This window comes from Abramis brama (assembly GCF_963993115.1).
Source record: "Abramis brama genome assembly, chromosome: 17".
Taxonomy (NCBI): Eukaryota; Metazoa; Chordata; class Actinopteri; order Cypriniformes; family Leuciscidae; genus Abramis; species Abramis brama.
The window spans coordinates 13736674-13763815 of NC_139979.1; the positions used below are offsets into that span (position 1 = coordinate 13736674).

Genomic DNA, 27142 nt, shown 5'->3' on the forward strand with positions numbered 1-27142 from the left:
CTGTGACCTCGCACTACGCCCCGCCACAAGCCTTTGAGGGCCATCCCTAGTGGCCTGGTCAAAGTGCGTTGCGGTGGGCCGGGGTCACCCCCTGCTCCCTATGACTGTGTCAGGGAGTCGGAGAGCCGCTGGGCCTGGGAGAGAGACGAGAGAGGAGGCCAGCGGATGGAGAGCAGCGGCTGCAATCCCTTCCCGCTGTGCTGGGCACGAGGAGCCAGCGTTTACTCCTACCCTCCCCCTCTGCCAAGTATGTCACCCACATACAGCACTGCAAACCGCTTCCAGAAAACCTCCACAATACTGTTTCACGCTCGATCTGTCTTACAGGATGTGGAGTATTGATTTGAAGGAGGTTGAGGAGAAAGGTGTAGGAGGTCCGAAATGACCTCTCAGTGGTTTTCGTCTCTAGGTTTTTGCTACTGTCCTTTATTGTGGTTTTTGCTCTCAATAGAAGTGCTTTTGAATTGGGTTTAGTTTAATATCTCGGCAGATGCCTTCTAGCACATCATCTATATTTGTAGGGCTGTGCAGCTACAATCTTACATTGTTTATTGCACTTATTTTTCCTCACAATATTGCATCAGTCCTTCATGTTTTAGAGTAGTTTTATTTATGGTACGAGATAAAAGTGAAGCCAATCGCACAAGAGATTCACTCACTCGTGTTTGGTGAAGTATCAATCATGATCTATCTATGAAATTTTGTGTAATGTATTGTGAGATAGTTGGCCATTCCAACCTTAGTTTATACCGGAGTCGACAACCTGTTAGACCTTCAATTTATTTTGCTAAATGGATTAGACTACTGTTCAAAGGTTTTTTTTGTTGTTTTTGAAAAAAATTAAAGTATCTTATGCTCACTAAGGCTGTATTTATTTGATGAAAAATACAGTAAATACATTAATTAATATTGTAAAATGAAATGTTCGGCAGCCGTTACTCCAGGTTTCTTCAGAAATCATTCTAAAATGCTGGTTTGGTGCTCAATAGACATTTCTTAATATTATCAATGTTGTAAACAGTTGTTCTACTTAATATTTTTGTGGAACCTTTGATTTTCTATTTCATAAAGTGCATTTTATTTGAAATAGAAATCTTTTGTAACATTATGAATGTCTTTACTGTCTGTTTTGATCAATTTAATTTATCCTTGCTGAATATAAGTATTAATTTCTTTTAAAAAAAAATCGTACTGAACCCAAACTTTTGAACGGTAGTGTATAGTACCAGAGTAGCAGTTTAGTCTTAGATTTGTATCGCACATCACTTGCATGAGCAAGGGTCAGATTTAAATTTTTGCAATCTGACTTGAATCATATAATTTATTATTCACGGACCAAAGATTATTTTTTACTTGCATTTGCCACTGAATGTGTGGCCTGTATGCCTATGTTTACCCTTCCTGATTCCAAAAGTTGATTTATACTGTTGTCCCATGTACAAGTCTGGGCAAAGATATTAAAATTTGCTTATTTCTTTCAATTATTAATTCTTTTTTGACATGGTTTCAATGAAAAGCAGCCCCATTAGAGCAGGGAGTTTTGAAGGATCTCTTCTGTATTATAGGACTGAGAAATCAACTCACTGTCTATGAGCTCCAACTCATTAGGCTGAGTTTAATGAACAATCAGAGAGCCTGATTATCTCTCCGCTGACATCAGTGCAAGAGCAGTCATGTAGGTGGAGTGTAGCTTCATTACTGAGGGGTGAATTCCCACCTGAGCTATACTGATTGTGTATGTGGGAAGCTTGGCTCATACAAAATACCAAATATATCGTTATTTATTGTCAGTGAGATCTGTGAGTTTCATTGTGTGGCTGATGCATGGTACTGATGCAGAAATATTTACACTTGTGTTTTATTGTATTTATTTTACTGGCTAATAGGCATTCCCGATATTAGCTTTCCTACAGTACATACTTGTATAATTTCTGGGAAATTACCATTTGTTTATAGCTGAGTAAATCAAATCTCAGCAATACTGGTGTTAATTGGAGATTATATGCCTTTACAAATTAATATACCAAAGGCACACAGCTTGACAGCCACTTTCAATTATTTTCTCACATTTACTCTTGGGCCCTATTTCACACAGCGACTGCAGTTTACTGCCCACTGCCACCCAAGCTGCAGAAAGGAAATTTTAATTGTATTATTTTATCATACATTTCATTTATCAAACATCATTTATTTTTTTTATTTTTTTTCCTCTCTAACTGTCCAGGCCATAGATAAAATCAGACCTCCTGCATGGCTAGCTTCTCTCCACCACAATCAGACCGTTTCCTTTTTCTGTGCACCAAATACAGATTTTATAGCCATTAAAAGATGATAATTAGAAGTGTGTTTTTTTAATGCAAGTGGTTACAAAAAATGTATCATTTAAAACATATTTTTTGTTGAACTTTTTTTTAAAAATTTTTTTATAGCTATCAAATCTACTATATTGAGTGATTCCAATATATTTAAGTCTGTGTTTTTGAGTAAATGGAAAAGACCTGTTTTTATTTGACATTCAGTTATGTTGTAGCCTAGAATTAAAAGATGGAAGATATTTGTTTCTGCACTGGCATTAGCAAAGCTATTGCTCATTAGACACAGCATCATGCATTATGGTCTTTGTACATATAGCCATTCACAACCTAACAAAAATGTCAAAAATTACTGAACATTAAACATTACCAGGTCTTTCCATTCACTCAAAAACACATAAAATAACACTTCATTTCAACATTTACTCTCCTGATCCAGCCATATGCAAAGCATGCTGGGGAATAAAAATCCTCCGTCCAGTTTGTTAAAGCAACAAAAATCAATTACATAATCTCAACACAAACGGATTAAGTAAACTTCAATTTTAAATTTAAGTGGATTGAACCCAATGCAGTTAAGTTAGGACAAAATGTATAGCAATTGTGTTACATTAGCTCATTTTAATTAAGTAATTTGAACAAGCAGCAAAATCATATTTTTCAGTGTAGATTTAGTAGCAATACGGTTTACACACAAAAAGTTGGAAACTGACCTCTGTTCGCCAAGGGCAAAGAAATGAGGACACAGTGAACAATGACAGGGCAAAAGTACATGAAGAGGAACAAGAAAAGAGAGATGAAAACTACACCTTTTCTTTTGTCACACCTTTCTCATGTCCAAGGGTTTGAGATCTAATAGGGCAAATAAATGTCAGTCTCTCTCTCTTTCTGTTTTTCCTTCCAGCTCCTGTCTGTAAAGAAATTGAGTTGGAATTGGGATAAACCATTCCTGTCTTCGAGGCGTGTGTTTGCTGCAAAGAATCTGTATGTCTATTGGTGTCATCTTGTGAGAGGAGAGCGAATCCTCTACCTATGGGTCTGTGAAATTATCCCATGAAAAAAGTCTCTTTAGTCATCTTCTAAGTTTAACCTATAGCTGTGGAGGAGCCAGTGAAATAAACCTTAAGTGAGAAAGAGATACTGAAAGAGACCACTCTCACTATCAGATGTCTCAGCTTACGTTTCTTGAGCTCAGATACTGGAGCTTTTTGTGTGGTGTCCAGTCTCTCAGAGATTCAGTTCTTTGAAAAGACTATTGCTGGGAGAAAGATAAGGTGAAGGCACAGCACATGCGTACTAAAATGAGTGCAGTATGACACCAATGCGTCTATGCAATGACTTTAGTTTTATCTAAATTATGTAGTTTTAGCATGTTTGGTCAATTGCTTTGCTTCTGTTTTTTTGTGTGTGTTTTGTTTTGGGTTATTTTGTCTCTTTTTTTTTCTTTTTTTGCTTTGCTTTGACTTCGGCTTCGGCTTCAGTTTAGACTTAGAGCATAAATTGTTATGAACACAAAAGTTGTGATCAGAGTTTCTGTCTCATCATTTGCCATGTTCTTTTGAGCAACCATAATCCATAATACACATCTGATATTTGAAATGTTGTACACGTTTAAGTTGCACTTTAAAGTTTTGTAACACGGATCTTTTGTTTAGGCTGCAGTCCAATTAGAGAGGGAAGTATTTAGGGGGTAATTGATAACCATTCTGGCTACTGTATGACTGAGATTTTGGAAAATCCTACTGAACTCATCAAGTACTGAAACAAAGCTGCTCTCTCTTGCCTCTGGTTCAGTCAAGGACATTCATCTGAATAATCTTATGCACAGTGAAACTACCATTCAGTAATTGTTGTTTGATTCAATGTAATGCCACGGGACCTATTTCCTCTATGGAAATAGCACAGCTAAATATAATATTCTCAGGTGTTACCGTGCAAGCTCTTGTGGCCATATTTAGTGTCAGGATTCATAACAGTTCAGGCTCAAGCAAAAGATTTGAAATTTGAGTGTTCCTTTGGCTTACAGCTGTTGTTTTTGATATTTTTGACTCCCCCATTTTGACTCTTCCAAAGGATTGTCCAAGACAGTAATCCAAGTAATTTTGATGTTTTATTATGTCACAGTATGTAGCAGAAATACAACATTCAGATGATATTTGCTAGAGTTTGAATTAACTGTAAATGCTAGGTGCCTTTGTTATCAGTCAGATATGTGTGTGAACTCCTCCTCCTGACCAAGGTCCCATTGAACCACGTGTGTTTACTTGTGGGCGAGTGTACATTCGTGTGTGTGTATGTAGGCCGGTGCGAGTGAATGCAGTCTATTAGCTGGTTTAACCCGAGTGTTGTGATTTTAGGGCCGTTGAATCCAGGTCTTTGACTCATGATCGTCTTGTCAGGAAGTGTTTTGTATTCTCCTGGTCTCCTCAGGGCAAACGCACAGGAACTGTATCACCGGTTACGTGAACCATGGGCCAGTCTGGACACATTATTATAAGCAGGATGTGATGTCACACAGAGGAAGCTACTAAAATGTATTGTCTGTTTGAATATGTGAGGGCTGGAATTTGTGTCCGAAATGTGTACCAAAAGACTGACAGCGACAACGTGGATTTAATGTTTTGTTGACGTCCTTTGGACCCACCAAAGTGTATGTGTGCTTTGCACTTTAGTGCTTGCGTCAGATCATTGTTTCTGTTTTTAGAGGGCCGTTTGAGCCCTGAACTATTGAGATCTGCGCTGGCGTGTACCTGCTGGCCCTTCTTCAGAAAAGGTAGGAGAGGAGCTCAAAATGAACTAAAACTAACTAACTAAATGGGTCTTTTGCACTTACCGGTTGTTTCACACTGATTTAATTTCCCATTTGCAGGGATTATTGTGTTGGTTACCTTAATTTTGTTTAACGTCATATCATTTTTCGGGTTATTTATAGATTAGGTAGTTATTATATACCAGTATCTCTGTGGAATGCTTGAAACTGATTGGTGAAATAATGAATGATGTCCAAGGCAACTGACCACTCATCTGCTTTGTTCAGGGTTTATTTTACGATAATGACCATGTAGGCTTATCGTCACCAATATGCTTAGCTGTTAACCATCATAATAGAGCTGCAGACAAATCGTGGGAATGTTTTGAGCTGATTTAGCTGACGTGAAACAGTCAGCCATTGTGGTGTTGACCTTGCGGCTTTGGAATGCTGTAGTTTGCCATCGTGGATTGTTGTACTTGAAGCTTTTTTGGCAGAATATCTGACATTATCATAGTCCCCAAGGCCACTCGTCTGGCATGCTTGCAGGAGACATCTGTCCCTCTGAGGTGTTGGTGTCTGGACCTTTTCCTTTATTTCCTCCTAGGAGTCTAACCTCCTGTTAGTGTCTGCAGTATCCTGCTGTAAATTTTGCCCTGACAGTTAAATATTGTGCTGATCAGCCCTTCAGCTTTATCAGCGTTGATCCAAAGCTTTGGAATTGCCTCGCTGTCGTTCATTGCCTCAGTAGTTGTGTTCAGGTGACACCTCTGAAGCGACTCGACTAAGAGCTTTCATTGTCTTGTCAGTGTGTTTTGCTTTATCTATGTGTTCTGCAATGGATGTCAATGTTTTGTGCTCTGTTGAATGTGTTTTTCTTTTCTTTCTATTCTGAACAAGAATATTCACTAAAGCTGATAGTTCAGCCATTTACTATAGCTTTCCCATACACTAAAAATATTAAATTGTGGATGTTCCTGCAAGCTTTTTCCATTTGATTGATTATCAGAACCAATGATATTAGGGGCTTTCGCACCGAATAGTTCTAGGAACTAGCCACTAGGGTGGTTCCCCGAGAACTAATGGTTCCCCTAGGAACGTTTTCCTGGTTGTTTTCGCACCGCCAGTAGGAACTCTGAAGTGACGTAAGCCGTGCTTGTTGTTGTGATTTTTATTTTGACGGCGTGGTGGACCTTTATTTTGACGGCGCTGAGAATGCCAGAATGCACAAAGTGCATTAATTTACGATATGTCTAACAGTCTTGTCTAATACGTTATTAGATAGAACTGTTATAGAAAGTAGACAGCAATGAAAAGTTATTAGCGTATGCCGTCTGGTTGATGTCCAGTGTCGCTAGCTGAGCAGAAATACATAATCATGTTTGGCTTGGTCCCCTCAAAGTTGCGTTGGATTTTCTCTTCAGCGTAAAGGTTAAGAGGCCCATCTATCACTGTTTTCCATGTTCGTCAAGTTAGTTTCTGGAGTAAATAATAATCTGTAAACTATAATCTGTGTTTACACTGCCTTTTTAAAAATGGCTGGTACTGGTGTTTCGCGTGCGTTCGGCCAATCAGCGTACACTTATGACTCTGATAGTTCCTATAGTGCTGGGTTAGACCCTACTCTGAAGTAGGAGCTAAATTAGTTCCTCCAAAAGGAGTTCCTAGAACTAAAATCGTTCCTAGTTCCTGCGGTGCAAACACGCCAAAATCCGGGTACTTCTGCCAATAGTTCTAGGAACTATGAAAAGGTTCCTCCAGTGCGAAAGCCCCTATTATAATAATCAATTGTTCTGTAACGATAAAGGATTTAGACATGTTTCTTATAATAATAATAATAATTGTAACACTTTTCAATGTTAGTTCACATTAACAAATGTAGTTAACTAATGTTATTACACGGCTCTGTGAAATACTTGATTCTGATTGGTCAATAGTGCCATCCAGCGGTATGTTATGTAAGGGATAATGTAGAGCGAGGCGGTTGTTATAGCGAATACAACCCCGACAGGCTGATCAGGACCCCGACGCGAACCGCCTCGCTCTACATTATCCCGCTTATTACATGGCTACCTACCAAATAAATCAATAATTTGACACAAAATATTGATTTAAAAAGGAGTTTATTGATTTAAAAACGATTGTATTGCTTCCGCTAAAGAAAATAGTCCATTCCGTCTCTGCGGTTAGAATCCTGCGTCCATAGCAGCGCTCTGTTTTTCATGGCAACGGTGTGTTATACTTAGCAGCGGTCTGTTATCAAGAAATAACACACCGCATTCTACATTAGAATTCAACCAAGCCATGTAATAATCCCAGATAACAACCGCTCAAAACAGATAAGGCAGGCTCATCCGGGTTACTGAAGTCAGCAGTGTTACGCCTGCTAGGAACTTTTTTTCTTCGTGGAAGTTTTGTGTTTGGTGAGATAATAAAATATTAAAACTCAGTCGAATCAATATTTTGTGTACAGTTATTTAATTATGCCATCCAGTATCGTGGACTCGCTCTCTCTTGTTTCATACAAATGCAGCTGCTGTCATTTTGTGACTATTGTTTTGTACATTATGAGATACAAACAGGTACGATTTTAAAACAGTTTAATCTGAAATCAATATATCTTATCCCCATAATTATTTTATGTGGCGAAATGCTGTTTAATAAGTGATATCAATGACTGTATACCGTATCTCTTAAATGTCCATTTAGTTTGAACTTACCGCGCTGTAACTGCTCTCTCCGCGGAAGCTGTGCTTTTAAAGACCTAATAAAATATTTCAACTCAGATCAATATTTCGTGTCTAATTATTTACTTATGTGGCAAGTAGCCGTGTAATAAGCGGGATAATGTACATCCAACCGGTGGTTCTCTCAAAATAACATCATCCCTCATCATCCTGTCGGGGGTTATTTTGAAAGAACCACCGGCTGGATGTACATTATCCCTTACTTAACAAATGGGAATATTTCATTATTTATAAAATTTTATATATATATATATATATATATATATATATATATATATATATATATATATATATATATATATATATATATATATATATATATATATATATATATATATATATATATATATATATATATATATATATATATAACTTTGTTCTCTGCAGAATATGACAGACAGTTAGCACCCACCAAAGCCATGGCAGCGGCTTACCTGGACCCCAACCTGACCCATGCCCTGAACCAGGGGGTCAAGCCTCGCTTCAGCGCAGGGATGGAGCGGACGGCAGGGGCTCTGGAGCGCGTGCTCCGAGTCTTCCACTACTTCGAGAGCAGTAGTGAACCCTGCACCTGGTCCAGCAACATCCGACACGGGGACTCAACTGATGTCAGGGTGAGTCTGCAGATCGACTGGGTCACCCACTAATTTGTTCTCCAGGATACACAGTACAGAACTTTTAGGGATGACCATATCGTTTTCATCCAGGAGAGAAAAATGCAATGTCATGGTCATATTGAGACTGATAATATTAGGGTAAGGGTGTTATATTACTATTTGGTAAAAACTGAAATTGAAATTGTTTACATTATATTATGTTATTTAGTGCTGTAGGAATCTCGAATCTAGGTAAAAAATAAACTACAATGAGGAAAATAAGTATTTGAACACCCTGCTATTTTGCAAGTTCTCCCACTTAGAAATCATGGAGGGGTCTGAAATTGTCATCGTAGGTGCATGTCCACTGTGAGAGACATAATCTAAAAAAAAAATCCAGAAATCACAATGTATGATTTTTTTTAACTATTTATTTGTATGATACAGCTGCAAATAAGTATTTGAACACCTGAGAAAATCAATGTTAATATTTGGTACAGTAGCCTTTGTTTGCAATTACAGAGGTTTGAGCTCCCTCCAAAGATTCTCTATTGGGTTTAGGTCTGGAGACTGGCTAGGCCACGCCAGAACCTTGATATGCTTCTTACAGAGCCACTCCTTGGTTATCCTGGCTGTGTGCTTCGGGTCATTGTCATGTTGGAAGACCCAGCCTCGACCCATCTTCAATGCTCTAACTGAGGGAAGGAGGTTGTTCCCCAAAATCTCGCAATACATGGCCCCGGTCATCCTCTCCTTAATACAGTGCAGTCGCCCTGTCCCATGTGCAGAAAAACACCCCCAAAGCATGATGCTACCACCCCCATGCTTCACAGTAGGGATGGTGTTCTTGGGATGGTACTCATCATTCTTCTTCCTCCAAATACGTTTAGTGGAATTATGACCAAAAAGTTCTATTTTGGTCTCATCTGACCACATGACTTTCTCCCATGACTCCTCTGGATCATCCAAATGGTCATTGGCAAACTTAAGACGGGCCTTGACATGTGCTGGTTTAAGCAGGGGAACCTTCCGTGCCATGCATGATTTCAAACCATGACGTCTTAGTGTATTACCAACAGTAACCTTGGAAACGGTGGTCCCAGCTCTTTTCAGGTCATTGACCAGCTCCTCCCGTGTAGTTCTGGGCTGATTTCTCACCTTTCTTAGGATCATTGAGACCCCACGAGGTGAGATCTTGCATGGAGCCCCAGTCCGAGGGAGATTGACAGTCATGTTTAGCTTCTTCCATTTTCTAATGATTGCTCCAACAGTGGACCTTTTTTCACCAAGCTGCTTGGCAATTTCCCCGTAGCCCTTTCCAGCCTTGTGGAGGTGTACAATTTTGTCTCTAGTGTCTTTGGACAGCTCTTTGGTCTTGGCTATGTTAGTAGTTGGATTCTTACTGATTGTATGGGGTGGACAGGTGTCTTTATGCAGCTAACGACCTCAAACAGGTGCATCTAATTTAGGATAATAAATGGAGTGGAGGTGGACATTTTAAAGGCAGACTAACAGGTCTTTGAGGGTCAGAATTCTAGCTGATAGACAGGTGTTCAAATACTTATTTGCAGCTGTATCATACAAATAAATAGTTAAAAAACATATATTGTGATTTCTGGATTTTTTTATTTAGATTATGTCTCTCACAGTGGACATGCACCTACGATGACAATTTCAGACCCCTCCATGATTTCCAAGTGGGAGAACTTGCAAAATAGCAGGGTGTTCAAATACTTATTTTCCTCACTGTATATATGCAACTTAAATGTTAAAAATGTATTATATAACATTAACTGCCATTTATAAAATAAGTATTATTCATTGTTAATTTGCTTTTTACACTAGTTTCACACATACACACAGATCAAGGCGTTTTTTTTTTATTCTGGGATGCGACAACACAGCTCATGCTCCCAGTGTGAATGCTGTAATCAGTTAATGTGAGTGTATGTGATGTGAATCTGGTGTTATGCTTGCTCAAGGTAATCGGCCAGTTGTTGTGTGCAAGAATGCCGGATCTACAGAGAACAGTCAAATAAATGCAAATATGCATGCATAGAATGACTGTAGAGCGCATGTCAATACGAAAAGAAAGCCAAGTTATTTGAGAAAAGTGGGAAATCCTGGCTGGATGATTTAATTTCCATGTCTGGAAAAAAGAGGACGTATGGTCACCCTGTCGTCGAATTCTGTATGTGAGCTTTTATTATTATTATTATTATTATTATTATTATTATTATTATTATTATCATTATCATTATTATTATTATTATTATTATCTTTTGCTTTAAAAAACATTGCAAAAACATTATATAGATTAATTTCAGCCATCATGTTGGTTCTCATCCATAACATAAAAATAATCCATATTAAGATAAGTAAGAGACACCATTGTTAGGCATGGCCATTGGAAAATTAATGTTATTGGTATCAGGCTATAATTTTTTATTATTCAATAATATTATTTTTCTTTCCAAAACTAGCAATAGAATTAGTCATATTGTCATTATTAAATGCAAACAGACAATAGATAGGTCATCATATTAGCATTTTTGGTAAATCAATAATTATTGGTTACATGCTTTCCTTATTGTTAAGAGGACTATTTTCAGTGACTGAAATTGAGTTCTAAATTGTGTATTTGTGATGTTTAATTGTTGTTTTTGAACTTAGTAGAAGTCTTATTAAATGGATAGTTCACCCAGAAATGAAAGTTCTGGCATCATTTACTCACTCTAATGTCGTTCCAAACCCGTAAGACTTTTGTTCATCTCTGGAACACAAATGAAGCTCTTTTTAATGAAATCTGAGAGATTTGTGTCCCTAAATTGACAGTCTACACAACTACCACTTTGACGCTTCAAAAAGTTCATAAAGAGATCGTAAAACGAATCCATATGTATCAAGCGGTTTAGTCTGAATACTGATTGATACATCTTATTGATGCATTAGTTTTATTGATACTGACACCACAAACATTCCTGTGCAAGACTAAAGATGATACTTCCTCTGAGCTTCATACTTTTCAGCATTATTCAGAATACAGCTCTCCGTGGCCTAGAGCACTTGTGGTAAAACCCCCTCAGACAATGGCATGCTGCTCTAAATTATTTAATGAGGTTGGTTTTTGAAGCCAAGTAGCCGTTGTTACTTCAAAGCGTATTGTCCCGCTTTCATCCCTCACACATCCGTCATCGTTCCAGTTTTATGCAGGTTTACATCTGATGCTCTTTAGTTGTATCAGGTCTGAACCTCATCCAAACCTGGCCCACGCTAAATGATCAGATGTAATCTGTGGGAGTTTATTCAGGTGGTTTTAGTGTGATAAAGCCATATGATTTATCCGTGTTTTCCCATTTTTAAAATGTTATTTGTTTTTTTTAGACATGCTACATCATGTAGTCCGATGTCTGTAAGGAAATTGAAAAGATAATGGCCATGAAATATAATTCATCACACACTAATGTGGCTTATCAGTTCTTTCCTCATGGCTCATGCATTTTGCAATTTGCATAATAAATTAAATAACAGTTTTTCCATCCTGTTAGACATCATATATTATGCTACAGCAGACTCTTGAACATCCTGCTCTTTCTTGGTCTCATCTATCTCCTCTCGCACAATCCCACAGAACCAAAGAACTTACTGACCCCGTAATATGACACAATGATCAAAGAAAGATTAAACTGAAACTCTTCTGGCTTTGAACCGTTTCCTTCAGAATATTCTCTCAGATTCACTGAGATGTGTCCTGCTTTGATTATTTTAGAAACTCTATAGGGTACTATACGTTGTCACCAAATTGTTGTGTGTGTTTTTCAGGGCATTATACAGAAGATCGTGGACATCCATAAGGTGAGGTGTGTGTCTTGCTTTGGTCTGCGCCTTTGCCAGCTGAGAACAGGTGAAGTTCATTGGCTCCACCCCGACATGGGCGTGTCTCATGTGAGGGAGCGGTACGAGCACAGCCATCCTCAGGACGACTGGAGGTGAGTCACTGTTTTAATGCCAATATCATAACCATAAAAGCAATATTATGACTCGGGAATCATTGAGATCATATGACCAGCTGAGTCGTGTAGTTCTACTCAGTTAATACAATTACAGTTCATGACAGGTCCATCTGTTTTTCAACCAATGACAAACAGGCTGAGTGTTCAGAAGTTTGAGGTCAAACTGGGGTCACTAAAGTTTAATGTTTTTGTAACATTATAAATGTCTGTATACGGTCACGTTTTATCCTTGCTGAATAAAAGTATTAATTTATTTATTTATTTATTTTTTTTATCTTCCTGACCCCAAAGTTTTGAATGGTAATGTGCTTGAAAATAATGATTATTTGAATTTTAATTTCATTTGGTGACATTAGTAGGGCATAAATTAGTTGGCCAATATTTGTCGATTTTGTGATTATCATAATTTCTTTGTGTAAAATAGTAGTATATAGTGTGTGTGTGTGTGTAAACAAATATATATTCTTGTTTTTTTCATTTCATTTGCTGGTTTCAGAAAGAAATCCTTGAATTGTAAATACTGTATGTCAACATAATAGTGGCCACCTTACTTTTTAGATATCAGTTTTAACATTGGCCTTTGAAAAATGTGTATTTTAAATGTGAATATTTTTTACTTTTTTACTATTTTACTTTGAATATGCTCTCATCAACAATCATGTTTTTTTCATATGCACTTAAAAATAAAAGAAAGCAGAACTGTGTGCGTTCTGCAGGGGAAGTAACCACAAGCTTAAGATTCTGACAGGTCTATGTTGCCGCACAGGGGCTTCGTAAAGTGTGCCATCACTTTCTGTAATCTTTCCCCGGACTGCTTTATGTTTCTGTCTACAATACAATCAAAACACCTCTAACATCTCTGAGATGGCACATCGTTGACATCTGACACCACTGATGTGCTGTGGCACATTATTAACTATCATATTATAATTATAATTTTATAACTATTGAATGAAATGATGATGGTTCGAGCCTAAGACCATTCAGAAAGGTGCTAAGTTATGCAAACCTTCCCTTGTTTCATTGTATAAGACAGAATTCCTGTTCCAAAATCTTTATATCCAATACGTACTTTGAATAGGGTCATGCCTGTTTTTTGAGGATGACACTGCATATCGCTCTCTTGTAAAGAATTATCGGAGTGAATATGCATGTTTAGAGGATGAAAGAATGATATAATGGCTTATGTATAATTCATTCAGTGGGGGTGGATAATTCTGCATCAAACTGAGGTTGACCCAGTGGGCGGAGCTTCAGAATGAATGTGGCTAGTCGTAGTTTTATCTTAATGAAGCTAAATAAAGCAGTCCCTGCTTAATTGCTCTATTGTTTATATTCCATTCACGCAGCCCGAGGCTTGTTTCACCCATCTTCTTTCTTCAACCGTTCATTATGTATGAATGGGCTTTTTATGCATTTACGGGGAAGTCCGCGGTTCAAAGGATGAGCTGGATTCTGTTCGCCCTCCAGCATGTCTTTATAATGAAAAACAGAGCTCTGATAATAAATTCAGCATTTGCTTTAAAGCAAGACATTTTACCCTCTGCAAATGCACATCAGCAGGTTAAATTCCTCCTTTTTACTTTCTGAAGAAATGGAAAAGAAACAGACTTGCAGTCTATCTCTTGTTTTTCATGGTCTATGATCGTGTTTCCCATATGGAAAAATATTATTCACCACAGCTGAAATTACAGTGATAAACTGATCTAAACCAGAACTCCAAACTGGTTCTATTTTAATAATAATACTTTTTTTATTGGTGGGAATCTGTGCTAGTACATGTAGAAGAATGTTTCTATGCTGATTGGCCTGATTATAGAGGGACAAAATTTCTACAATGTTTATGATATCGACGCTGAGGTAAAAACACTATTGTTACACAAATGAATGAATTTTGCACTACTCAGGAAGTACATCAAAACCAGAAAGAAATGTTAACTTTAACTACCCTAAAACACACTTTTATATTGTATTACACAAATAGTGTGTGTATAAAATATAAGTAAAATGCAATGTACATTCACACATTTTCATTTTATGTGTACATTTCTGACATTTGTTTTCAGTATATGTTCATAATTTATTATTAATTCGTTTTTATTTACTTAAAATTTGGTTTCCTACACTTATGCGATATTATGGAAAATGCTGAAGCATATGCACTAAACTAAAAGGGTTGGTTCACCCAAAAATGAAATTTCTGTCATTGATTACGAACCCTCATGTCGCTTCAAACCCGTAAGACCTTCGTTCATTATCGGAACACAAATGAAGGTATTTTTGATGAAATTCGAGAGGTTCTGAACCAGCCAACGTCGTTGCAACTTTCAAGGCCCAGAAAGGTAGTAAAGCTATCGTTAAAATAGTCCAATTGACTACAGTGGTTCAACCTTAATGTTATGAAGTGACGAGAATACTTTTTGAGCTCAAAAAAACAAACAAAAATAGCAACTTTATTTAATAATTTCTTCCCTTCCCTCTTCGAATCATGTAGCTTATAAGGAATCAAGAATAAAGTCAAATGAGGCTTTTTAAACAAAGTGACAGAATCTGTTGCTGTTCTTCCAGATCCAAATGTTCACAAATTTCCCACACAAAAAAGCCCAAGCCATACAGATAGTCTTTGTCAGCACAGATTATTTCCACAATGCATTTTAAATTTGAAACTCATTCTGTCTTGATGTTCTGTGCATCATATCTGAGGCGGATGGCGGCAGGATCCAGGTACATCATCCCCAGCCGATTTAGAGAACATAATTGTTTTGAACGTGTGAGGCAGGTGCCGCAGTATTCTGGCTCGTTCTCAGGTTGAGAGATGTGTTGAACTAATTTAGTGTAATTGAGAGCAGACAGTGAGCCAGCTGTGAGAGAACAGGGTGTGATTTTTACCTCCCAGACAGACAGCTGCTGAGAGCAGCCACTGATACCACAGTAATTGTGTTGTCTGGCAGACTTTAGAAGATCATGTCTCACCGGCATCTCTAATCAGTCACATATGAGAAGGAAGATGAGTAAACCGCTCCTAACCATCATCATTGTTAAGGATTCAAGACACCCAGTAAAGATGTTCAACCTGAGGGCTTCATTTTCTAAAGCATCTGTTGTGATTGGTCAGGCTGTGTTACGGCTGCCAGTCATTGATGATTATTTTGAGGTTTATGCTGAGACGATGCAGGCGACTTCAGATAGAGCTGACAGCATGTGCTTTTTGTTATTAGATCGTTTCTTTAATTCTCTCTCTTCTCTCTCCAGATATGAGCTACGGATTCGATACTTGCCTAAAGGATTTTTAAACCAGTTTACTGAGGACCAGCCAACTCTTAACTACTTTTATCATCAGGTGATTGTTGAATTTCAAACAAGGATTTCTCTCCATCTCTTTTTCTTTCAGATTGTGTGTATATGGGTCAAACCTTTTGTTAATGATTCACCCCAAAATAAAAAAAGGTAGAAATTATACTATATTGCAGGCTTCATTGTCTTAATAATGTAAAACTAAGTATACCTAAGTACACTCCCAATTCTCAGTAAGGAATTGCAAAATAATAATAATAAACAAAGTATTTTGGCGTAATGGTGTCATTTGTTGTACAGCTTTTAATTTATGTGGATTGTAATTTCAAAAAAGATAATTATATTATGTTTTTGCAAAAATGAGAATCATAATTGTCATGATAAAAATGTCACAATGCAGAAATGTAATGGTCCTACAATAGGTATATTTTTCTTTATGCCAATTTTTTGAGTATTTTCTATTTAATTTATTTCTTTTTTATTATTATTTTGGGGTGAAATATATATTTTCATGAGATGCACCCACATTGAGTGATTGAGTGGTGGTTTAGTGTTCAAGGCTCAGGGGCCATAACTGGTTTGATCACTGCCAGGTTACAAAGATCAAAACATGAGCTCACAAACATCATTGTAAAACGCTTAAATGACAAGTGACTGGCCTTCGTATGTGAAAGTTGCACAAACCAATTCCACCTGGTCCTTGTGTGATGATCTATACAAAAGAAATGAAGACAAACAAATTACAAATAGCATGAATTGAGAGGAAAGTACTGCTACATCAGGTTTCATGAATAGCAAATTAGCTTTGTATTATTGTGTTTCTTGTAAATTGAAACTCATCATGTTCTTATTTTTTATTTATTTGACACGCAATATCGTTCTGCTGAGGAGAAGTGAAATTATAAATTCTGTCATCATCCATCCTGTTCAGTCCGTATCACCTTGTGTCTTTCTCCTTGCCTTGCCTAGACTAATATTTCTCTGTATGCCCAGGTGAAAAGTGATTACATGATGGCGATTGCCGATCAAGTTGATCAAGAAATAGCACTTAAACTAGGCTGCATTGAAATCAGGTATGTGTGATACACATTACATTATGCAGCACAACTGTTTTTAACATAATAATTGGAATATGTTTCTTGGGCATCATGTGACCTCATGAGTCTTCAAGACTGGACACAGACTGGCCATCACAGGAATAAATATTAAAATATAATAAAATAGAAAAGCGTTATTTAAAATTGTAATAACATTTTACAATATTACTGTTGTTCAGTATTTTTTAAATGTATAAAAATAAAATAAAATCTACATTTACACTGTATTATCAAATTAATGCATTAATAAGCATAAGAGGCTTGTTTAAAAAAAATGACCAACCCCAAACTTTTGAATAGTAGTGTAAATGTGTAAATTTAAGTGTTTTCCAATGACTTTTATCAACTAATGATTGAATTCAGACAAATCACTTTCCTCTTCTCTGTTCCAGGAGGTTTTTCAGGGACATGCGTGGTAACGCCCTGGATAAGAAATCAAATTATGAATTATTAGAGTAAGTACTGCTGTCTATGTTTAGATCATTCATATCCAGTTCTAACCTTGTGCCCGTATTTAATTATGTGATGCATCTTCAGACAGAATCCGTTTTTATTGAATTTGAGAAATTTTGGTCCAGTTAGCTTTGATGTAGGTGATTTCTGCATCAGATAGTTGTGAGAAAGTAAAAAATAAACTGTACACTGTTTTGCGAGAAATAAAGTCGACATTTGTGGAATTTCAAGTCATAAGTTCTTCATGTTCTCCTCGTCCTTCTTCAGAGGTCTAGTCGTGTCTGTTAGGAAGAGTGGTCAACCGGACTGGAAGAGAAATTGGGAGAAATAGAATTACAATTGTGAGATATTAGAAGCAATTTGAAGAAATATTCACTGTTGTGAGATAAAGTTGCAGTTACCAAAAATGGGCTTCCGTAGGGAAACTTGGTATGACACCACAAAAAGAAATGACTAGCAAAAGGTAGTACTGCTTGTTGCTGTCACTATTAACTTGCTCATCACTTTTTATTTTATTTAATGTGTTAAATTAAATTCTGATCAGTTCTCATTTACTCATATTATCATATAGAGCACTGTTAGCTTATGATGTAATGCTGTGTATTTCAAAACAAGCTCATATTAGACTGAAAGGAGTACTCTAGGAACCATTAGAGGATTTCTCTCCATCTCTTTTTCTTTCAGATTGTGTGTATATGGGTCAGAATAACTAGTCCGTGTTGCATGGCGCTCTGAAACCCGTCTGATCTATTTTGAGTAGAGTATAATTGATCTCTGCGTATCTCTTGCAGTGGTGCAGCGGCTCCATTACTGTAGTGTTTACACCGGAAGAGACAATAACCTCTACCAATGGTTCAGCCTCAAACAAGTTGCTGTCTTTTTTTGTGTTTTTACCCCAAAAACTGATCTGAGATTTTACTTTCTTTGAAAACTGAAGTCAGTGTCTTTCTGTATTCTCTCCCTGCAGGAAGGACGTTGGTCTACGGAGATTCTTTCCAAAGAGTTTATTAGATTCAGTAAAGGTAAGACATTTCTGATGCTCCTGCGATGACTTCCTCAAAACGGTGGTTGTCTTGATTTATTGAATGTGAGAAAATGCTATTGTTCAGGCAAAATCAATGTTATTACCTACCTGGCTTCTTCTGCGGTCTCACACCCCTGAGATGATTTGGCCCAGTTCTGTTCTCTCTCTCTCTCTCTGAAGAAGCCACTGAAGGGAACCGTTCTAATGAAATGCAGTTTGCCACAGAGCCAGTTTCCTTTTCCACCTGACCTACCTAGTCCTTTTCAGTCTTCAGTATGCTGTGGCATGATGTCTACTGTTATTTTAGCTGCTTGTACGGCATTATTCTTTGAAAAATTCTATAAAAATGCATTGCCACGCGTTTACATTTTTAAAAGAATTACTGAAATGAAATTACAATTTTTTTCCATTTATTAATTTTTTTCAATTAATAAAAGTAAATATATGTACATGTTTTCTTTTATTTTTATATATGTAAAAAAATTGAAAGACAAAAAATATTTTAACATCCAAAAATTATGCAGTTCACATTTACATTTTTGCAGTTAGAATCTTCTGTGCTTCTTATTTTTAATTACTGCTCATTGAATCATTGAGATAAAATTGCATCTTGCAATTGCAAAATTGTAGACTAAATTGCAATTCTGTGTGCGTTTAAATGCATTTAAAAAATTGAGGTTGAGAATGGCAATGGCGTTTGTGTCCCCTAAGGGATTTCCCTTTTCTTTGTTAAAGGGGATTTTCTGCATATTTTGTGGCTTTCGCTCTCCTCTGCTCTTCCTTTTCATAGTTTACATTCTACCCCAAAGCAGCCCAAAATCGCGCCTTTTCATTGGTTGCCATGGAAACCCAATCCCATGTCAAGAGGGAAGAGAGAATTACCGACCAGTTTTGAGGATCTTTAGATTTTTCAAACATTCTGCATCCCTTATGGAGAGGACCCTGATTCTAATTAGCTATTTATAATGTCTAAATAATTAATACTTTTTGATAGTGTTTGCATAATTTGACACACAGCTTGTTTACACCATTAAAGATTCATTTGAAAGCTATTAGGAAACTGTTTAAATTTAGATTATAAGACCCCCTATTGAGATAGTTGTCATTATTCTACGGTTTTATTTTAGCGATTTCCTTGGCTATGGTCTTAGTCTTGCATTGTGCCATCAAAATGATTGACATTCTCTCTGAACAAATATTCATTTAGAAAATTCAGTTATGAACGCCTTTTCCTTTTAAAAGATTCAAATGTCCCAGTTTGTTGAAATAAGGTTCTTGTTGTCTAACACCTAAAGGTGAAGTGTGTAATTTTTGCACCAAACAATTAGTCCCGCCCCAAATGTACACCATTGGTTGAGCCAGAGGAAACAGTGTTTCACAGTTACAATCTTTCTAAGTCACGAGTTGCTTAGAGTTGTTAATGCATATTAAACTCGGATAGAAAAAAAACTTTAAAAAAATAAAAACCTTTAAGGGATTGTAAATAATAGCTTAATTTGATTACAAGTAATTGTCTTTTGTCTTTTCAGGCTAAATCCCTGCGGAAACTGATCCAACAGACGTTCAAACAATTCGCCAATCTGAACGATGAGCAGTGTATCCTCAAATTCTTTGAGATCCTGTCCCCTATATACAGATTTGATAAGGAGTGTTTTAAATGTGCTCTCGGGGTGAGTTGAGTTTAGATGTTAATTAATTCAATTCATTAAAATAAAGCCACAAGTTGTCTAATAACTCTCTTGATTTATTATTTCTTTATTGATGATGATGTAATGGTCTGTAGTGCCCTCTGTTGGCTAAAAGATGAATATCATCTCCAAATGGTCATAATTTTTTATTTTTTTATTTTTTTATTTAAATGGATACAACCTTTAATCATTGTCAATGTGATGGGAAAATAATGTTGCATTGTATTTATTAGTTTGTTTGTGTTTCATGAAGTGTTTGAGTTGAATGTGTCTGCTGTTGTGTGTGCTAGTCGAGCTGGGTGATATCAGTGGAGTTGGCCATCGGACCAGAGGAAGGCATCAGTTACTTGACTGACAAAGGCTCAAACGTAAGTACTGTGCAGTCCTGTGGATGGGGGAATGAACTGATAGACATCTGTACAGTGTTTATTAAGTCTGTATCTCTTTGTGTAGCCAACACACCTCGCCAACTTCACGCAAGTGAAGAGTATTCAGTTTGAGGAGCGAGAGAGGAAGGGAATGCTGCAGTTAGATGTGGCTAGAGCACCTGAGGTAACACCCACACATTTTTCAGTGTATTATATGTGGTTTTTGTACATGGATATAATGGTACAGTGTTCTTGTGCATTTCTCAGCCTCTGACGGTGACAACTACAACACTGAACACTGCGGAGAACATGGCCGATCTCATTGACGGCTACTGTAGACTTGTTAACGGAAGTTCCTCATCGTTTATTGTCCGTGTACAGAAAGGTGTGAACACAAACACATTCATATAGACACAAATACAGATCTCAGACAAAATAAGATACTCTACTGTTCAAAAGTTTGTGATTTAAAAAAAAAAGAAATTAAAGTAAGGTTTAATTTGTTAACTTTAGTGCATTAACTAATGATGAACAATACATTCTTACAGAATGTATTATCCTTTATGTTAGTTAATACAATTTTTCATGTTCATGCTAGTTCGCAGTGCATTAAACTAATGTTAGCAGATACAACTTTCCCATCTTAAATGTATTAGTGAATGTTGAGATTAATATTCACTAAGATTAATAAATGCTGTATTGTTCATTGTTAGTTCATGTTAACAAATGAAACCTTATTGTAAAGTGTTACCGAAATGAATCCTTTTGTCAGCATGAACACATTATATTGATCAAAAGTAATTAAAAAAAGTATAATGTACAAATGATTTATATTTAAAATAAATGCTGTTTTTATTTCTATTCATCAAAACAGTCCTGATTTTTTTTTTATCACGTTTTCACAAAAAAATTCAAGCAGCACAATGTTTTTAACATTGGTGATAATAAGAAATGTTTCTTGAGCACCAAATCAGCATATCTGAATGATTTCTGAAGGATCATGTGACACTGAAGACTGGCGTAATGATGCTGAAAATGTATTACATTTTAGCTATTTTAAATTGTAATAATATTAACACAATTTTACTGTATTTACTGTATTTTAATAAAAAAAAATGCAGCACGTGTGAGAGACTTCTTTCAAAAACACATAAAGAAATCTCAAGAAATCTCGACCCCAAACATTTGAACTGTATATATGCAAAACAACATATTTTCCTAGTTGGAGGTCTGCTAAAAATAAAGCTAAAACAATATCTTGACAAATTAACTGACCTTACTAATAGATGCGCATCTGTTACTAGCATGTTCACTCTTTAATTATCACATGAACTTCACTGGATTCACTTCCATTGTCACTCCTCATTTGCATAAAACACAGCTATTGCACATTGCCAGTGGTCACTGTTGCTCATGTCACCTCAAATCATCAAATAAACTCTGAAAATGAAAATTATATTAATACTCAGTTTTTTTGTTTTGTTTATTATTTCTGTTTTAGTTTTCACATTTAAATTTTATTTGTCAATGTTTGTCAACAGAAGGAGAGAGAGCTCTTCCATCTATCCCAAAGGCTCCAAAGTAAGTTTAAACCCACAGTTTTTCATTAGATAGACTCAGCTCCTCTTACACACTCTGTTCTTGCTCCTTTGGCCTCTTTGGCTCAGACATGTGGAATCTCTCAGTGTACCCTCAACTAATGTGACGCGCAGCCCAGCTCCCATTAATGTGACTGTGGTAGTGCCCATCTGTTATGTCATCCTCCCTGCACATGCTAATGGAACAGACCGGCACAGTGGCTTCAGTTTAGAAAAGGTCATTCTGTGATTTAAGTTTGATTGAGAATGTACATGATTCATCTTCTTCAACCTCTGTCACACAGATCAGCAAACCATGAGAAACGGTTGCAAGGAGTCAAGGCCAAAACAATCTCCATTTCAGGTAAGACTTATCCAAGAGGACTGCACTGTGACCTCGCATTTTCATTGATAATGAGTTTAATCCATAACTAATTCCAGCCATGTTCTTTGAACCTCTGATGTTTTCTGGAAAGCCTGTTGAGATCTCATTAATTCTAAGTTGTTCGAGTTGAAATGAATGTGGTCGAGTCTGTTGCTCTGTATCTAAAACTCCTCCAAACCCTTCAGTTACTTTCTAAACCTTCTCCAACTTACTTTTGTGTGTAGAATGTCCCCACAAGGATGGGGACCCGAAGTCACCTAAATTACAGTGGTCAATGTTCCTCACAAGGAAAATGGCTTAATAAACACTAAATAATGTCTTAATGTGAGTTTTACGGGGAAAGAAAATGTCATTATCTCAGTGGAAGAACAATAGAGATCATTAGGAAGTCCCTCACCATGATAGTGGATGTGTATTTAATATAATCTAAAGCTTTTTTCAAGAACTTCCTCTTGCTAATAATGGTTTGGGGCTTTGTTTTATTGCATTGTGTAACAGCCATGAAATACTCTTTTGTGCTGTTGCCTCTCCTTCTATCTGTTATGATAAAGACATTAATCTAATGCTTTCTCTTTCTCTCTGTCTCTCTTCTTAAATCTTTTGCATGCTGATTGGATCCACAGATGATATTGGTGGGGATGGTAAAGTCCAATTTTGTCTTGATGCTGAATTGAGCGGACTATTCACAGTATATTATTATGAGTCATCTTGATCAGAGTGATTTTGCTGACCAAAAAAATGTGAATATGTCGATTCTAATGCGCATTTAAGTTTCCCATAGACTGTCAGTACACTAGTTTTAGAATATAGAATATTTGAGAATATAACTTTAAGATATATTATCAATTTAAACTTCAGTTGCTATTAAAAAAAAAATGAAATGATTAATTTGCGCCATCACTTTTAAATGTTAAAAAAAAAGTCTCTACATGGCATTTTTCTTATAACAAAATGTTGTAATAAAAATATATTTAGGTAAGAATTGCTATTTATTACTATGTATTTTAAACTACATTTTTAACTTTTCAACAATGCCTGTTTGGTGAAAAATATGTTTTCTTTTTTAGAGCAAAAGATATATTAATATCATCAAACAGCTGAACAATATCAGTAATTTTAATACATTTTAAAAAATATATATTTAATTTTTTTTTTTTGGTTATATTGACCAGCCATATTGCCTCAGCTGAACTCCCAACCATTTGTATTTGAACTTATTAGCTCAACACAGCGATATATTTGTCAGAGAATATTAAGTATATATCAAAGTGAGCTGAAGTTTTTGCTCAGAAGTGTTTTCCTGTTTGATAGCACAGTTTGACTGCATTCAGCTTCATGTGATAGTCCTGTGAACTCCAGAAAAAGAAAATACCTAGGTGTATCTGTGCTTACAGTGGAATTTTATGTTGTTTTGATCTCGTAAAACTATTCAGTTCAGCCATGTTAGAGACTTTATCTACTGAAAACACACATCCTTTTCTCTAACAGTAAGGGGAAAGTGTTTGCTCACAGCTCTCCACTCGCGGGACTTCACTGACAGTCAATACAAGCTGTCAAAATCTGTTGACTTTCGCTGCATTGCTGAGTAGAGAATATGTGACATAACTTTTTCCTTAAAACCAGACACAATAGCTGTCAGATTACCCATGACTTCATCTGTTTTTCCCAATGACACAAATGCTTTAGAAATAAATTCCCCCCTCACTGCCAGATGTACTCGCTCTTTAAACACACGCTCAGATATCACAGTTGCGAGGATGTGATCGAAGCCAACTCAAACTCCTGCAGAATACATAGACCTCCGAACACTTTTAAACTTAGCACTGCGGCGTTAATGGGGAAGAGACGGTGGAGTGTGCGAGTTGTGCCAGAGATGAGAAGACGTGTTTCCGAGGGGGCTTCTGGTTTTGGAAGGGCTGTTTTTAGCTGGTCTTGGCTCATTAGGACTTAAAATACTGTTTTCCCTTTTCAGAAACAGATGACTACGCTGAGATCATAGACGAAGAGGACACATACACCATGCCCTCCAGTGAGTATCACAGGTTTACACTGATCTCAGACCAGTATTATGGTGCTCTAGCTTAAAAATGCACTTTAAAACTGAATCAATCAGCTAAAATTAGATCCTTTTTGTGTGTTTTGTCCACAAATATTAACTTGAGGAAATCCGAGGTTGCATATTGTGAATATTTAAAATTTTACTTAAATGAATCTGGAATCTGGTAAACTATTGGTGTCATAAGTTAGTTCAGCTGTTCTATATCGTAAAAGCAAATATATCATTCTGCAAATTTTCCTAACCTACTTTCCTATTATCTACCTGATTTTTGAGCATGCTGTTTGGCATCACAGACACAGACGCTCTTGAGACGTTTATAGATGCTTGAGTCGGTGTCGCTTTCTGCTTAGCTGTTCTTTTAGGTCTGAAACTGAACTCTGTAACGTGGCGTTCAGTTTTGTCTCTCCCTTTCTGTGCGCTTGCATCTCAGTCAATCATCATTTGCTCAGTGTGGGCTTGAATATAGGAAGTTGTATAATAACAACAGAACTAAATCCATGTATTGACCAATCCTGGTCACATGGTCGCTGTTCCATGTGCTTACAGGACACAAGGGAAGCATTGAAATGGATATGATGTTGAAAGCCTGTTTTATAAATAGAACAAACTTTTAGCTATATCATATATAATGTTTTTTAATTTAAGAATCTTGTATGTTTGTAACCCCAAAATTACCTTTTTTTTTTTAGAATAATATTGATGAGTAAATGTTTTATATATTTATATATAAATAAGCTGCCCACAACTGTGAAATTTACATAAAAGTGTTAAAATCACCGGGCCGTGATAACAAAACTTAGCGTTTGTAAACATTCATTAAAATGTTCTTTATAAAAGGAAATAATTATTAGTTAATGGTGATCTTAATGTTATCCAGTGTTATATTTGCCACTTTGTTTTCTCTCGTTATTGGCACAACAGAATATTATGGACTAGATGAAGGTAAAGCTGTTTCTCCTGCTGTTTTCATTCCCTTCCCTTCAAATGCTTGAGACTTCATGTGTGACGGTGGGGCCTGTGTGTTTGTGTGCTTTTGCTTTGCCTGTCTGTGTTTCTTTTGGTTGAATCTTTATATCCTTATTTACTGATGTTTTAAACAGAAATCAATGTTTTTTTGGATTTACCCACATATATGCTGCGTTTTGACTGACACATTCAAGTTCCACTAAAGGTGCTCCAAACTGGCTTTGACACTTTTACGTATAAATGGCTTGTTCAGTAACTTCAGTAACCTTGGTATATTTTCTTTATTGAGTCTTGTTTGCATTTTTGGTTTATAATTGTGTTTTAATGGCATGTATGGGATAGATTCTATATTGGAAAGCATATATGAACAGATTCAGATGGAGTAAAGAATTGCATGGTTTCTTGGTTATTTTTCTGAGTACATGGTGCAAAGTGGCCTGTGATAATCATAAATGAAATTATATTTTTAAGTGTTCGTTCACTGTAGGTCCATTTTGTCTTTCAGCCAGAGACTATGAGATCCAAAGAGACAGAATTGAGCTTGGACGCTGTATAGGAGAGGGCCAGTTTGGAGACGTCCATCAAGGAATCTACCTGTGTCCGGTATAAATTACTTGTTACATTTTATTAAATTATTTAAATGGTAATTATGTGAAATATTATTAGAATTTGAAATAATTTTCCACATTATTTTTCCTGAAAAATTATTCTAAAGTGCTGATTTGATGCTCATCAAACAAACTGTTGAAAAAGGTGGTGCTTTAATAAATAGATGAACAGAAAGTTCAGCAACAGCATTTGTTGCTAGAAAGAACAGCATTTGTTTGAAATTAAAAAAAAATTGTTACAATATCTTTACTGTCACTTTTGATGAATTTAATTCATCCTTACTGAATAAAAGTATTAAAGGGTTCACCCAAAAATAAAAATTCTGTCATCATTTACTCATGTCGTTCCAAACCCGTATGAGTTTTGTTCATCTTCAGAACACAAATGAAGCTCTTTTTAATGAAATCTGAGAGATTTCTGTCCCTCTATGGACAATCTATGCAACTACCACTTTGACGCTTCAAAAATTTCATTAAGAGATCGTAAAACTAATCCATATGAATTGAGAGGTTTAGTCCAAATTTTCAGAAGAGACACAAATGCTTTAAATGATGAACCGATTAATTTTATTTAACCGATTTTATTCACATACTGTATATAAGATATGGAAATCTCATCTGTACTTGCTTAATGCGCGAGAACAAACTTCAATTGGTTCTCACACGTCAAGCGAACATGCTTGAGCTTCCATTTACCACAACTGATGTGTGAGTCGATGAATGTTTATATGTGAAAAAAAGCCTGTTCATCATATAAAGCGATTATGTCTCTTCAGAAAATTTGATTAAACCGCTCAGTTCATAAGGGTTAGTTTTACTGAAAAAGTCTTGCTGACCCTAAACTTGTGAGTGGTTGTGTATATTAGATTATTAGATATTAAAGGTTCAGTCTTTATTAAAGTATAATTTTCACACTGTGATAGGAAATAATTATGCCATATGAAACGGGAAGCTGGACTAAAACAGTTATTAAATGCTTGTTTTTTGTTTCTTTTTTGCCGTCAGGAGAACCCAGCACTTTCTGTGGCAATAAAGACGTGTAAGAACTGCACCTCGGACAGCGTTCGAGAGAAGTTCCTCCAGGAGGCCTGTGAGTGTAAAATCTGCACTGAATATCTGCGTCATTTACATGGCTGTGTCCGTCAACTTTCCATCACTTAAATTAAGAGGAATGTGTTTTGGTTAGTTGGTGCGGAAACTCCAAAC

The 27142-nt window shown here is 36.4% G+C and overlaps 1 protein-coding gene across 11 annotated transcripts in view; it reads left to right on the plus strand.

The window, feature by feature from the left end:
• The window catches only part of ptk2ab (protein tyrosine kinase 2ab), a 64273-nt gene that overhangs the window by 11437 nt on the left and 25694 nt on the right, over positions 1–27142 (plus strand). Inside the window, exons 1-18 of one of the 11 annotated variants that reach the window (XM_084088779.1) lie at positions 41–247; positions 8196–8422; positions 12227–12393; positions 15670–15757; positions 16705–16784; positions 17201–17263; positions 18229–18283; positions 19815–19955; positions 20264–20341; positions 20427–20525; positions 20609–20726; positions 21883–21922; positions 22224–22282; positions 22927–22944; positions 24276–24332; positions 25284–25304; positions 25834–25931; positions 26942–27026. In XM_084088779.1, coding sequence (XP_083944905.1) covers positions 166–247; positions 8196–8422; positions 12227–12393; positions 15670–15757; positions 16705–16784; positions 17201–17263; positions 18229–18283; positions 19815–19955; positions 20264–20341; positions 20427–20525; positions 20609–20726; positions 21883–21922; positions 22224–22282; positions 22927–22944; positions 24276–24332; positions 25284–25304; positions 25834–25931; positions 26942–27026 — 1576 coding nt within the window. In that variant the 5' untranslated portion in view covers positions 41–165. Of the gene's footprint in view, positions 1–40; positions 248–4592; positions 5086–8195; positions 8423–12226; positions 12394–15669; positions 15758–16704; positions 16785–17200; positions 17264–18228; positions 18284–19814; positions 19956–20263; positions 20342–20426; positions 20526–20608; positions 20727–21882; positions 21923–22223; positions 22283–22926; positions 22945–24006; positions 24333–25283; positions 25305–25833; positions 25932–26941; positions 27027–27142 lie in introns of those variants that run through there. The other 10 variants (XM_084088781.1, XM_084088776.1, XM_084088783.1 and 7 more) reach the window with 10 other exon arrangements.